The sequence below is a fragment of the Amphiprion ocellaris genome, chromosome 1 (assembly GCF_022539595.1).
Source record: "Amphiprion ocellaris isolate individual 3 ecotype Okinawa chromosome 1, ASM2253959v1, whole genome shotgun sequence".
Taxonomy (NCBI): Eukaryota; Metazoa; Chordata; class Actinopteri; family Pomacentridae; genus Amphiprion; species Amphiprion ocellaris.
The window spans coordinates 34,555,344-34,570,976 of record NC_072766.1 but is presented as its reverse complement, the minus strand read 5'-3'; the positions used below and the strand labels follow the sequence as shown (position 1 = coordinate 34,570,976).

Genomic DNA, 15,633 nt, shown 5'->3' with positions numbered 1-15,633 from the left:
TCTTGTATTTTTATGTCCACTTCCATATATTTGGCACTTTTAAGTCTTTTAAATTAAGTCTATTCTTTTATTGGTATTCTGTTTACTTTATATGGAAATTACCTCTTCTGTTTTGCAGTGTTGTTCATATTTATGCTCATTTACTTTTATTTTACAGGGCTGACATGGCACATAGAGTTTTAATTATTTATTCTGTAAATACTTGAAAACCTGAAATCATTCTGTTCTCAAGCCTACAACATGCTATATAAACAGATAAAATTATTATTTTGTTAGAAAATGCCTTTTTGCTTTTACATATGCACTGATGAGTCAACAAAAAAAATGTAGAGACACAGCAAACACGTAAATTCCATTTAAATGCAGCACACTTGCTTCCTGATTTACTGCAAATAATTTTTTTAGATGGAAAAACTTCCACCAGAATTTCAACAATTAACACTTTATCTTGGAAGAATCTTACATCTTGGCCCTTATCACTAAACACAAAAGTCTATAAATCGAATTACTGTCTGTTTTTTGTAGATATTTATCTCGTAAATAACATTTCTTGGTGTTTTACTGAGCTAAAGATGAAGTTGGAACATTAACATTTACAAAATTCTGATAACAAAATGAACTTCTATTAACACAAAAATAACGAATAAGTAGTTTAGTTCATTGTAATAGTTTGTTAATGTTTCACTTACATGTTACATTATTATTTAACTGCTACTTTTTCCACCAAATTTGCTAAGAAACTTGTTATGTCTTGTATGTAGTCCACATTCTAGTCTAAGCTTCATTTGTTTATACTCTTTTACTTTCATATTCTTCTTTTTAAAAATGTTTTCTGCTATTTTGCTTTCTTTCTTAACAATTTAATGCACTATTAAGTATTCTGAATTGCGCATTTGCATTCAATATGCCACAAAAATAAACCTGATTCACTTTATAAAAGAGATTTATCAAACTGAAAAGGCCCACAGCTCCACTTCTCCATGAACTTTACATGAACTGAAATTCCTTCTATTTCCAGAATAAAAATAAATGTGTCATGCATCGGTCGGATCGCATCACAGACAAACTCGCTACTAACAAATTGCAAGATTTAGAACAACTTTTTGTAGTCCAGCTGTGGAATAAACACCATCACACTGCAGCACAATCGTCCTTTTAGAGCTTATTTGCTGAGTCAGGCTGCTGGATTTTAGCCTCTTAAGGCTGCACAGATCCTGGTGGCGTCTTAGTAGCATCTGATCAACGGTACATGTGATATTTAATGGTCTCACGTTATTCTTTAACTGTTAAAATGTGTTAGTGTTTAATTTCTCTCCTTCTAAATCCCTTTAATCTCACCTGCAGAATGTTTCCTTCTCATTTTATTACTTGTTATGCAAAACTTGAGTGTTGCAAAAGCTGATTTTTAGTTGATTCTAATGTGCAAAATAAACCTAGAGTAGCAGCTCTTTGGTGCTTTTTCTCTTTCCCATCTACCCCCAGAGGTATGTTCTGAGCTCAAATCAGCACAAGTTGAACTCGTGAACTGCTATTTAATCTCAAATATCTGAAATTTTCCCGACACTCTCGGGGGACAGAATCATTCAGACTGGAAGATCTGAAAACACAGTGCTGCCCTTTGAGCAGACCTCACAATCCACGGCGCCAACATCCTCCTGTTGTCATGTAAATGTGCTGTCAGGTGTTCGCCGGGAGATAATGTGGGTTTTGACAGAGAGGAAGGGCTGCGGGCCGTTAGCTGAGAGATATCAGTCATCGGAGTCGGCGGTGATGAAGCAGTTTGAACCTCCAGCTGGGAGCCGCTCGGTGACGTGATGACTGATACTCATGGAAACCGAGCGGGACGGAGCCAGATGGCCGCTGACACCGAGCCGGTAATCAAAACAACACGAGTGGAGAGATTTATCTTCACATGATGACTGTGTCGTGTGCTCCGTCTTAATCAAGAGGAAAGCACGCATGCGTTCGCTCAGCACACAAACAAACACAGTCATTTACTTAGAGCCCTCACTTGTCACTGTCGTATTAAAGAGCTGCAGCCACCAAAAAGCTTCGACGCACAGCCGAATCATTCAAACGTTTTAGAGGGCGATGTTTTAAAAATATGGGACTATAATCAATTAAGAAGCAGCAAGAAACAACGCATTCGCACAAAAGAATGTATAAACACCCCATAAAAACCTGTACAAATCTGGCAGCAAGGGTCCCAACTGCAAAAAAGTGTGAAAATGATGGCAGATACCTGTAAATAAAGATATTTTTAGCTGATTTAAAACAATAAGACAGTGTAGTTTTATGGTCACATGTTATAAAAGAACAAATTTGCAAAAATAAAGACTTTTGTACAGTTTTAGCTATGAATTAATTACTTTTCCCTTTTGATTTTCATATAATATTATCTGTATTTACTAAAACATGAACATCTGTAAAATAACTGAATAAAATAATAAATAATAATAATCACAAGTATTATATTTTAGAATATACCATATACAAACCTATATTTTTTTCTTTTAAGTGATTAAAAATATATTTTTTTGCACTCAGCCCGTACATTTGTACCTTTTTGTGATTTCACTTGATGTTATCTGTAATTTAACAAAACATAAAAAATCTTTTTTCTTTTTTTTTAAATTCAGTTCTTAATGTTCATATATGTAAAAAATACAGATTTTTAATGTGGATGTTTTTTTTTTTTTTTTTTTTTTTTTTACCATTTTGACCGTTTTAATTTTTTCTGTTATTTAGCTTGATATTATCTCTATTTTGAGAAAACATGGGAAAACTGTAAAATAAAAGAAGCAAATAATGAAAAATAAATAAAAATCTACCATTTTTTAATCCTTGATATACATATTATTCCTTTAAATAATGACCAGTATCTGTTAAATAATAATACATTGGTTGTAAAAGAAAGAACTACCATTTGGAAAACACATTTGTAAACATGTACACTACTTTTGTTTTCCTGTGATTTTACTACTTGTGGAAAGTGTACTATGATTAGCAGGATGACAACAGATGATATTAAAGACTAAGTTTGCTGTTAAAACATTTAATTATCCAGTTAGTCAACAAAATGCTGAGAGAAAAGAGAAAAAAAATGATCACTTCTACTGATTCCTGGTTAGGGAATATTCTCCCAAAAGCAGTCATTTATCAGATTAGTCGGTTTAAATGAGAACAGTCTGTTATGAAGAGAAGAAGAGCTCTCTGTCATTTTATTTATATACTGGTTTTAATTTTTTATTAGTACACGATGTGCTTCCAGCATCTCTTCCTTAATTTAATCCCAGCTGTTGTAAACACGGACAACAAGCGCATCGGTCTTCTGTCACATTCTGCATTAACTTCTGTATAAAACCTGCTGAGGTATTTGGACTTTCAGCGCTGTTGTCAGGTGCTTTGCTTTGTGTATCAACATTCCAGTGACCTTTCTCTTCATCTTCGATTTTCTGCTGGGAGCTTCACAAATAAAGAGCTCAACCAGTGTAAAGACTCGCCTCAGGAACAAACTAAACCTCCTCCTCTCCCCCTTTTAACTCCTGAAAACGCTGCATTAAAAATGGTAAAAGACAAGAGTGTGAACAGCAAATTTCTGTACAAACAGACGGATGCAACAGCTGCGTGAAAACATTTACATCCATCACTTATACTTTCAGGGATTTAATGGTTTCCAGAAACTCATCTCAAGGATCAAGACGCTTCATCTTGAAGTACGATACAAATTTAGCCTTCAAAGATAATTAGCTTTCTTATTAAAGATTGAGGCAGTGAAGGAGGTTTAAATGCTTCACTCTTGCAATCAGAAATTCTCATATTTGTGGATTTAATTGAGGGAAATTCATGACAAATAATAAAAATAAAATACAACAAAAACCACTGTGTTTGCTGCTTTGAAGCAATTAATATTATTAATATTATATTATTTCTTAAAAAAAAAAAAAAAAAAAAAAAATCCTGTTTTAACCTCAAAGAAGGTCACTAAAGACACCTAGTCTTTCCCCGCAGGTATTTCTAGAATCCTCAAACATTCAGTTTGCTGCTGGATGAAGATTTTCGGATTGAAAAAAAGATGGACCCCCACATTTACCAACCTCCTGATGATTTAAATGCACCTTAAGTCTTTTGCTTTAAATGAAAACTCTGCTGTTTACTGCACCCTTACAGTTAAATTCTGCTCCGTAGCTGCGCTTAAGTTGTATTTTTGTTTGGAAGTGTGTGCAGGTTTCATCATTTATAATGAACACACCTCTGTTTACTCTAAATTTGTCTTTTTGACACATTAGCTTCTAACTAGCAATGGTTAAATCTGGAAAATAGATGCTTTGGAGTCGCTGGAAGTCACTTTTGATCAAACTTGTTTGAGTAATGACAAAAAATGTAATGACTGAGGTCTCATCAGGTTCATAAAGTCAGACTGCAGTGTTCGTGTCTGATACTTTAGCTGCTCAGCAGAAGGAGAATGACGTCACAACAAAAGCATTAACAGTGATTTTATAGTTAAATAAGATCAATTTGGATGTAATATCTCTAAGCAGACTTCATCCTAATTCAAAAAATGCTTGTTTTTTAGTCTATTTGTGGTAGTTTTGTGCTTCTCTGTGTTGTTCTGAGTTTCATTGTAATGACTTTGGGTGTCTTTATGTCTCAGGTAAAGATCATAAATGTGTCATTTGGATTTTGTCTGTTTGTAATCATCTGTGTGTGTGTGTGTGTGTGTGTCTCATTTTGCTTGTTTTATGCCTCGGGTCATTTTGCATCTCTTTGCTTTTTGGTCATTTTTATCAAATTTTGGTTGTTTTCTGTCTCATCTGTGTATCTTTACGGTCATTCTGGGTCTCATTCTGGTCAACTGATGTCTCATTTTCATTTTTTTGTGTTTTACTTTATAGTTTTGTGTCTCACATTATTAATTTTGTGTAAGATTTCTGTAACTTTGAGTCATATTTTGCTTGTTTTATGTCTCATTTCATATCTCTTTGTATCATTCAAATTCGCTTGTGTGTCTAATTTTGGTAACTTTGTCTCGTTTCCATAATGTTCTGTCTTATTTTTACGATTTTGTGTCTCCTATTGGTTGTTTAGTCCAATTATAAAGTCTCTGTGTAATCATTTTACGTTTACAGCCATCTTGTGTCTCATATTTTTGTTTACTTTATATCTCTTTATGGTAATTGTGGGTCTAATCTTTGCTGTTTTGTGTGTCAGTTTCATATTTTGCTGTCAGCCTCTGAGATGTTTGCAGATCCTGAGCCCAGCTGCACCTAACGGGCCCGTTCAGTAATCCATCCACATGTGAAATTGCAACCCGATGATATAAATTTCGTTGCTCTAACATAGTGTACATCCTGACTTCTTCTTCAAATATCCATCATCAGTCTGTTTTCCACTTTAAGCAACAACGTCAGTTAGTTTTCCACCGTCGTGGAGCAGCAGCAGCCGTCACTCACCACTAAAAGTGCAAACAGGATGACTCCACAGCTCCACGCATCAGCTTTCCTGCCGTCATACTTCTCCCCCTGATGCACACAGACACAAACACAGAGGTGGGATATTAAAACATGTTCAACATTTATTCTGAGTCCAATTCACAACCTGCAAATCATCACAACTGCACTGAGCTTAACTCAGAGAAACTCATCTTTATCAGAATATTCCCACAGTGCAATGTGCTGACTGCACTTTCTGGTGAACTCAGTTACTTCCTGTTTTTTTTTCCAAATGTCTTGTAATAAATAGGGATAGATTCGGACTGTCAAGGTGCTGCTGAATTGATCTGACAAATATTTTTACACCTCTATCGTAAATTGTTGTTTCTGTATGATTTCTTAAGAAAAAAAAAGAAATCAAATTAAAATATATTCATATATCAGCATTTGTTTTCACAATTTTAGCTTTTTGCTGCATTAATTTAAGTGTTTTATTTTCTGCTGTAGCCAATGAATAACAATCAAAACACAAGTGTTAGGAGCTAAGTTCATAAATATTCATTTAGTTTCAGATTTACAATAACAAAAAATGGTATTTAGAAGAAAAATAAGCTGATATATTAAATGTATAGATGGTGCAGTCAGCTGAAGTAAAAATAACAGTCCTTGAAATACCTTTATTATCTACAAAGCAACAGCACCACTTGTAATTTTTTCTAATTTCACATATTAGCACCTTACAAATTGACGTCAATTTTAAAAACCACATTCAAAAATGCAGTTTTTGTGTTAACGACAAAACACAAAACAAAGTTGGTTCTAAGGGGATCCAGGGAATCTGTTTGGGTCAGAACATTAGCTCAAAAGTTTATTCTCCATAATTAATAAAACTTCAGGTCTCAGCCTTAATAAACATTATAGCCAGGTGAAGTAGTCTTTTATAGACGTTTATAGAGCTTTAATCCCTAATATATAAATTACTCTGGTACAGTTACACCATAAATAACACTAAAGGGACTGAGTCTCAGTATAGAAACTACCTAGGTTAGCTCAAAATGCTAATCTAACTTGTGTACATTAGATAGAGACAGGAAAAAAAACACATAGGTTTGGTCGGAAATAAGAAGAAAAACGGCAACAAAAAGGGCCAAGACAGGCATCACAAAAAGCTGAAATGCTCAGCGTGTACTTCAGCTCAGTGAAGGGGGGAAAGAGGCAGGACAAAAAAAAAAAAAATGGAAACAGAGTGAAAGCAGAGAGGATGAAGCAGTGATGTAAGAGCCTCTCTGTTCAGCATCATTACTGTATGAAAGAAAGAAAGGCGGAGAGAGCACTTACCCTGATAACCTCTGGGCAGGCGTAGTGCGGAGATCTGAAAGAGGCCAACAGCCGGTTATTGTAGCCGAAAAAAACAGAAACACAACAGTACACGCAACCTGAGGAGGAAGTGAGCAGGTGAAGGAGGTGAAATGAGGCTCTCTGAAGATATACGGACCACTTTACTGCAAAAATACCAGAAAATAACAATAACAGAGAAACTTTTATTGCCTTATGGATCATTTTTTGCTAGCTAAGTGGGTATTACATAACACAAAATGGCCTCAATCCAAACTCCTGTGACGCTGGTTCATCCTGTTGAATAACATATGACAGCATCCACTAACAAAACTGCAATGTGACACACTTACAGCCAACATAAAGGAATATACAGGAGGTTTTGCTGCTCACTGCTTTCTTTTAGGAGGTTTATTTCCTGTTTCAGCCAATGAACTACAATCAAAACACAAGTGTAGGGAAGTGGATTCAAAAATGTTCATTTAGTGTCAAATTTACATGAGTAAAAAATGGTATTAATTCAAATAATATATATATTTTACGCACACATGGTGCAGCCAGTTGAAGCTAAAAACAACAAAAGACTCTTTTATTATTTACAGAGGAACAGCACCATTTATACATTTTTAATTTTACATATTTTCAGCGTATAAGTTCCACTTTTAAAAGATGTAACCCACAGTTTCACACGACAAGACAAAACTAAACTTATAGGTGATTCAGGAAATCCTTCCATGTATACTTTAGCTCCAAATTGGTCAGGTTAATCTCCATAATTAATAATGCTGTAGGTTCTCAGCCTTAATATTTCCTTTAGTTACATTAAGCTGCATGATTTATAATACTGTAGGGTCTAGTTTTATCATTACATTAGTCAGGTTAATCTCAATAATTAATAGCACTATAGGGTCTCAGCCTTATGAAGTATTACAGTCAGGTAAAGCAGTATTTTCTATCATCTTTGTCAGGTTTTAATCTCTAATATGTAAATCTTTCAGGTAACATCACACCATAAATAACACTAAAGGCTCTTAAACCCAATATTTACACCTGTCAGGTAAGGAGAGTTGTTGCTCCTACAGTGGACCTGAGAGTTATTAGCACTGGATTATTTACGAAATGATCATCTGTACATTATTAACATCAGATTTTAAATGTAAGAGTTATTGTCAATACTGTCAAGAGGTTTAGACAATGGTTAATCCAGCCACACCTGAGGCCAACCACAGCTGCAAAAGCATGAAGTTTCTACAGATGCTTAAACCTGCAGCAAACCAAAGAATAAACACAAATTCTATGTACATGTTTAAGATATTTGAAAAGCAGTTAAACTACAGCTGCAGTCTGGCTTTCATTAATTATAGAAATAATGTTCATTCTAATCTATAAAATAACTTGATAATAATGGTTGTTGGTGTCTTTTTTGTTCTTTACTGCTCCCTAACAGACTGTAGGCGAAGTCAGTGGTTCCCTGTGGAACCTGAACCTGTTGCTTCATGGATTTGAACCGGATGTGTTCTGTTTGTTTTTAGCGTCTCTCTGCAGATGCAGCTGTGTTTATGTAGGAAACTCCACCAAATACCAACATCACATCATTATATTCCAGTATTACCAGTGGTAACTTAATCTAACCTCCTTCAAACTTGCCGGTAATAATACATGGGCTTGTTAGCGACATTCTTTTGTTTTCAATCTGAGTTATATATCTATTTGGCAGGAGAACGCACATGCATCAGGCCTAGATTATACTAAATCAAATGTCCCACATCCAGGGTGTGAACTACACCATTATTTTCAGGGATGCTCATTTTTTCATGTTTTTATGGTCAGAAATGACAGGTACAACCTTCATAAAGCTGGTCTTTAAGCTTTTATTTACTAGTATTCCTGTTGATATACATATTTTGAATAATAATAATAGAAAAACGGATGCTGCTGCCGGCTTTCAGCACCACACCGAGTTGGTTTGTTCTTCTGCTTAGTTGTACAGCAACTAGAAAATTAGTTTTTGTTCTTATCTCTGCGAGTGAAGCTTATGATTTTGCACCGACACGCTTCCACAGTGATTTCAAAAACAGCATGCATGTTGATTTTTTTATTAAAGCGAATCAGTGATGAATCACAGTCTGCATGAATTATACATCAGTAATAGTGTAACTTTAGAAATGATCCACGAATTTGCAGAAAAATAGCAATGCATGGCAAAAATAGCATGCTATCAATGTTTTCCCCAAAAATGTCATAGATTATGTTTAGAGGGGAGCTCATGATTTACTACTGACTTTCTGACATGAGCACTGACTAAACAATTTCTGACAGTCAAGAAGAGCAGCTTAGTTTAGCAGCTGGACAAAAACATTGTGAAAAGTTCCATTAAACTTCTGAATAATCCCACACATATGCAGCAGAGATCTGGTCTTCCTCTGCGTGGATTCATCAAAACAAACGAAGCAGAGACTCTCTTCATGGAAACTCCCAGAGTAAACACACCCTCCATCTTCCACATGCTTAATTATGCTAATGTATGTAAAACCAGTCGATCTGCTCAAACACATTCGTGTCAAAATAAACTAACTGCAATTAAATTACAGCAGAGCAAATCTTCATCCTTCCTGCTGATGTGCATTTAATGAATTCCATCACATAAAGTGAAAGACTCATTTGACATCTGACTCAAGAGGGATATTTAAAGTAAAATCCATCAGGGGTTCCTCATAGAAACTCAAGTATGGAAGAGCAAACAGGCAGAACCGGACATGGACACTGCTCTGTTTATCTGCTGGTTTGTATCAGTATGGAACTATTAGCAGATGCTGCTAAACAAACATCATATGTTGTCTTCTCAGAGTCACCACAAAGTCCAGTCAAAACATGCTAATCACTCGCTCACTTTTTCCACCAACAAAACATTAAATAAACTCATAGATCATAGAAAAAGTTTCTAAATGATAACTTTTGAAGTACAAATTGCTTTTTTTCTGTACAAATATTACCATAACGCAAATATACAACACTTACGTACATATTTATATGCACTCTATGGTCAAAATTTAGCTTATTGTGTGATTTTTCAACTTATTTCTTGTGGAATTTTAATCTTTAATTGGTTTAATTTGACAATAAAACAATTTATGATGTTAATGTGAAAAAAGTAAACTGCAGAACATAATATTTTGGGAATGTACAGGAATATTATCTCTAATATCTGCTCTGTAATATTTTCAATGTATTGGAAAAAAGCACCAAAATGACTTTGTGTCTATCTGACATTTAAGATCATGCATTGATGTGGACACCTAGAAATGACTATTATCCACCATAAAGTGATTATTGCCCAGTTTCTATACAACTACAGCTGCTTTTATCTGAATCAAACAGTCAATGACATGCAAATACACAGAACTGTATGTCTGTGTTGATAGAAAAGTCACATCTTTGTGAAACTTTAGTGTTTTTTGTAACCAAATAGTGAAAGTCAAAGAAGTTTTCAGTTTATAGTGTAATCAGGCAGGACATCTATGGATTATAAGCAACACTATAGTCCTCTTTGTTTTTCAATTTTTGTGTGTTTGGTTTCTTATATACCTCTTCAGGCTTCACATAAATGGAAACTACACTGTAATCGATCAGTTAATATCAAATACCACCAGCAACCACAATGAAATAATGAGTTATGATAATCAAATGATGCTGGAAAAAGCTGGAAAAAGCTGCAAACACTAGTAAATGAATAAATCAAACTGTTCCTTTTCTGCAACAGTTCAGAACCTCAGACTGCAGTGTCCAACCAATGGGAGTGAACGTAACATCTGCACTGACATTTGACCCCAAATTTCTACAGAAGTTGTAAAACAGAGCACCGTTTCTGCAGGAATATTGTGTTTTTAAACCACTAGCTGCAAATTTAACAACTTATGCAGGAACTTGCTGAAGCTGCTGGATGAGTCGGGTGATGTTTGTGAGCTAAACGCTAAACTTAAGACAGTCGGGTTACCGTTATCTGGAGTCTCTGTAATGACTTTGCTGCTGGTAACATCACTGTTGTCTCTGTGATCTGCCTCAGTGTCTGCAGCTGTGTTGATGCTGCTGGTGTTTGACTTCAACCTCTCCAAATACTGTGGAAACCGTGTAAGGATATTGAGATAATAAGCAAACCCTGCAGACTGAATTTGTCCTGCTAGATAGAGGCACCAAGTGCAGACACACTGTTTTACGTTATTTTGCTTCATTCAACACTCACAATTAAGGTTGCAAAATATGCAAATAAAGGTGCAAAATATGAAACTCTGGGTGAAAATATGAACTGAATTTGCAAAATATTAAAATGAAGATGCAAAATATTAAGCTAAAGGTGGAAAATATTAAACTGAGGATGAAAAGTATTCAACAAAATTTGCAAAATATCAAAATTAAGGGCCAAAATAAGAAACAGAATTAGCAAAATGTTAAAATTAATGTGACATAAATTAAAGTAAGGGTGCAATATTGAACTGAGAATGAAAAATATTCAACTGAATTTGAAAAATATATTAATGCGTCAAAAAATAAACCAAGGGCGCAAAATATTAAACTAAAGGGGCAAAATGTTTAACTGGGGATGAAAAATATTCAACTAAATTTGCAAATGATCAAAATTATGAGTCAAAATATCAAACTGAAATAGCAAAATATTAAAATTAATGTGCCATAAATTAAACTACGTGTGCAAAATATTAAATTGAGGATGAAAAATATTCAGCTAAATTTTCAAAATATCAAAATTAATGTGCCAAATATTAAGCTAAGGTTGCAAAACAGTAAACTAAAGGTTAAAAATATTAAACTGAATAGCAAAATATTAAAATAAAGATGCAAAACATTAAACTGAAGGTGCACAATGTCAAATTCAAGTTGAAAAATAATAAAATTTAGATATAAAATATTAATCTAATGATGGAAAATGTTCAACTGAAAGTGCAAAATATCAAAATGAGGGTGTAAGACATGCTTTTGTACAGAAATGTAGTACTTATACAATCTTTTCTTGCAAAAACATTAAATTTGATTAACTGTTTGACAAATGATTTTGATCCATGAGTGTCTTAAGATGAAAAAATTGAAAAGCTTCTCAACTACTGACTGATCGTGCTGATGAGGCAAAGGTGTCAGAAACTCAGAAAAGTTTAATAGGTGTAGTTAAAGTTTCCAAAAAGCGTTTTATTTTAAAGGCCACCGCTACCTGCATTGTTGCAGTGATAATGAGGACTTTGCTCTTGTTTTCCTCTCTCGCTCTGTGCAGCGTTTGCAAGCTGGAGGAGTCGGGCTTTAGCCGTTCCACATGGCTGACTCTGTGAAACGCAGGTTGGCCTGCGGTGAACACAGTGGACCAGACTGTTCTGCAGAGCTTTCTAAAGCCTGCACAAATGAAAGGTTTCTACCGTCTCCAGAGCCACGACCACTTTTCAAAATACTGCTTTGGATTTAGTATGACAAAGAATTGCTGCTGTTTGCTACTAACATGGAGTCATGCAGGAGGAATTAAACTCTTTGTGCCCTTCAGGGGTTTTATATCCAGCAACAAACGGCTGCAGTGGTGAGTCAAAAGGGGTCTTAAAAGAGGTGAAGACCAAAGACAAAGCAGTGGTTTAAAGAAATAATGATAGAGCGTTACCCTGGAATATGTTTGGAAAACGAACATACACAAACCTTCGAGAGCTTTTATGGTCTACATTCTGCATCTATTGCTCTGTTTGCATTTAAATCTCTATAGGCCAAGTTTCAGGGACTTGAAAACTCAAAGTACTGCATGTTCAACTTGAATGCAAAGACTTAAATGTATTTCAAGTGACTTAAAGTACTCACCCACAGCTGGTCTCCAGCAGACTGTCCCCGACCTGCAGAGACGCCATGCCAAAGTCTGCTATCCTGATGTTGTTCTTCTCGTCTAACAACAAGTTCTCGGGCTTCAAATCTCTGTGGCTGCAGGACGACACGAGACACAGAAGAAAGAGGCTGAAAAGTCAACCTGACCTGAAATATGATGCAGCAGTGACTTTCTGTACATTTACATCTGCTGTGGTTGTTTTTGTTTTTGGTATCTTGACTGTGTCGACTGGAAATTAAAGACATTTCAGCATGCTGTACCTTAGCTTTCAGCTGGGTTGTTATAAATTAGTCCTGAAAACAGTATTTTTTCTTTGGTAAAGTCAACTTGACTGCAGTTATCAAGAACTGAAACACTGTAGTTACAAACAAAGGTTCAAGTCAGCAAAAAATCCATGCTTAAACTAAACAACAGTTGGGCTGTATGCTCCAGTCGATATGCTCCTATCGACAACATTCTCATTGGTTGGACAATCACCAATCAGAAGAAGAACTATTCATTAACTCATTATTTTTGGAACAGGCTCCTCTTCTTTTCCTTTCGGGTTTTTTCTTCAGGAGTCGCCACAACGAATCATCTGCTTTCATCTAACCCTGTCCTCTGCATCCTCTTCTCTCACACCAACTACCTTCATGTTCTCTTTCACTACATCCATAAACCTCCCCTTTGGTCCTTCTCTAGGCCTCTTGCCTGGTAACTTAAAAACTCATCATCCTTCTACCGATACATTCACTATCCCTCTCTGTACATCTCCAAAATATCTCATTCTGGCCTCTCTGGTTTTATCTCCAAAACATCTAACATGCTCTGTCCCTCTGATGTCCTCATTCCTGATCCTATCCATCCTGGTCACTCCCAAAGAGAACTTTAACATTTTAATCTCTGCTACCTCCAGCTCTGCCTCCTGTCTTTTCCTCAGTGCCACTGTCTCTAAACCAAACAACATCGCTGCTCTCACCACCGTTTTCTACACCTTTCCTTTCATTCTTGCTGATAATTCTCATCACACCTGACACTTTTCTCCACCCGCTCCAACCTGCTTGCTTCTTCACCTCTTTTCCACTCTCTCCATTGCTCTGGACTGTTGATCCTCGGTACTTAAAATCATTCACCTTCTTTATCTCTACTCCCTGTAACCTCAGCCTTCCACTTGGGTCCCTCTCATTAACACTCATGTATTCTGTCTTGCTGCAGCTAACCTTCATATTTTTCTCCTTCCCTCTCTAGATTTTCCTCCACCTGCTCCCTGTTCTCACTACAGATCACAGTGTCATCTGCAAACATCATAGTCCATTTCTGGAACAGACTGTTTGGTGTTTTCAGAACTTTGATCTGGTCAAACATAGTGGAGACTGCAGAGTCGGACTTATGTAACATTTACTGAATGTTTACTTGAAATCGGTCCCAAACTAACTGACACCATGTCAAAGAAGCTGTCAATATGACTGCATTTTGCTCAAACAGATGGACAAAAAAGTGAGTGTAAACTCTGCAAACAGTAGTTTGTTTATCACAACTCAACAACCAACTGACAGATTATCTAAAAACGATTAACTAGCTTCTGCAACTTTTGAGTTTAACGCTTGAGAATCTCAGTGAGAATTTAGTCTGTTATCATGTCAGTATATATATAAAAAAACAGGTTCAAACAATAACATGCTGCAAATATTGGCTTCTATTACTGATTTAGATTCCATTTAAGCTAATAGGGCTAGCAGGTAGGGTGCGCTGTGGCCTATTTAGTTCATCTTCAGATAAAATACCGATATTTTCTTCCATGCGACCAATTGATCAATTGAAGCTACGATTTCTGTCGCCCAAGATCTTCTCAAATTAAAGCCCTACAAGACATGACACTAGGAGATACAGAGCTCGATCCGAACGTCTCCCCTCATCTTCTAGAAAACACACAGCAGAATGAATCTAAACCTTCAAAGCTAAACACTTGATGTCTAACGCTGAGAGTCAACAGCAGAGTGTCTTTGATGTGCGATTGCTCTTAGATTCGTGGTGTTGCAGGTATGAGTGGAGGAACTAAAGGTGCTCCTGGAGATGAAAAGACATCAAGAGGAGCTGGAGCCTCGAAAGTCGCCCCCGGCAACCGCTGATGAGGAAACAGGCTGAAGAGGAAACCTGTTGCTCAGTCAGTCAAGTGAGGTAAACACTTCAGAGCTTTCAGGAATGATGACATTGTTGTATAAGATTCTTAGAATATGAACTACTGCAGGATTGTTTTTGATCGGTTTCTCATTGTAAAGTATTTTTTAAGGGAACTTTACTGAGTCTAAAGCAAATTACTGTCCATTAGTCATTATATAAGCTAAAAATAATAAATTTTAGCAATGGATCAAAGCTGACTTTACTGATAAACAACCAATGTCTGTTAGTGAACATGTGATTACAGTCGTTGCTCATGTTCAAACCAATTTACGGATTTGATTAGCATTCTTCATCCTAGCTAGCAGTTAAGTTTTAACCAATATAACTCAACTATTAATGAGGACAGCAAACATCAGCCTAATGCTTGGAGGAACAGAAGAAGATGAGGACGGTAAAGAAGAAGACGACTGTTGGTCATGCTGGCAAACTCTGGCTTTAGGAAACATATACAGAAAAATTAAAGGCGAGCAATATTTGAGACATTTTTCCTACATAATTGAATATTTGGTGTCCTCCAAATAGGTTACAACCAAAGCAAAAGCAAAAATCACCAGCAACAAACTGTTAAGAATTGACACAAAAAACATTCTCTATTCACTTTTAACCAGTTTTGAAAATTGGGATTTCAGTTACTCAAGCATAACAAACATATTTGTTTATAAAATGGCCAAAAATACCAAGAAATTGCATAGATTTCTGTCAAATAAGGAAACACAGACTCGTTGCCTGTACTGTACGCAGACCAAAATGACTACTGTAATGTCTGACCCTGTGGACATACATATAATATATAATGTTCCTGTCAGAGATATAATACAGAGAAGGGTTAGAAAATAGATCTCG

General features: G+C 35.8%; 1 protein-coding gene across 11 annotated transcripts in view; it reads right to left on the bottom strand.

Moving 5' to 3' along the window:
• Positions 1 to 15,633, bottom strand: part of LOC111574458 (serine/threonine-protein kinase BRSK2-like) — a 185,916-nt gene that overhangs the window by 42,029 nt on the left and 128,254 nt on the right. For all 11 annotated transcript variants that reach the window (XM_055009505.1, XM_055009519.1, XM_055009514.1 and 8 more), the window contains exons 5-7: positions 12,609 to 12,725; positions 6,771 to 6,804; positions 5,454 to 5,522 (exon numbers count right to left, since the gene is read on the bottom strand). In XM_055009505.1, the coding sequence (XP_054865480.1) occupies positions 5,454 to 5,522; positions 6,771 to 6,804; positions 12,609 to 12,725 (220 nt within the window). The remainder of the gene's footprint in view (positions 1 to 5,453; positions 5,523 to 6,770; positions 6,805 to 12,608; positions 12,726 to 15,633) is intronic.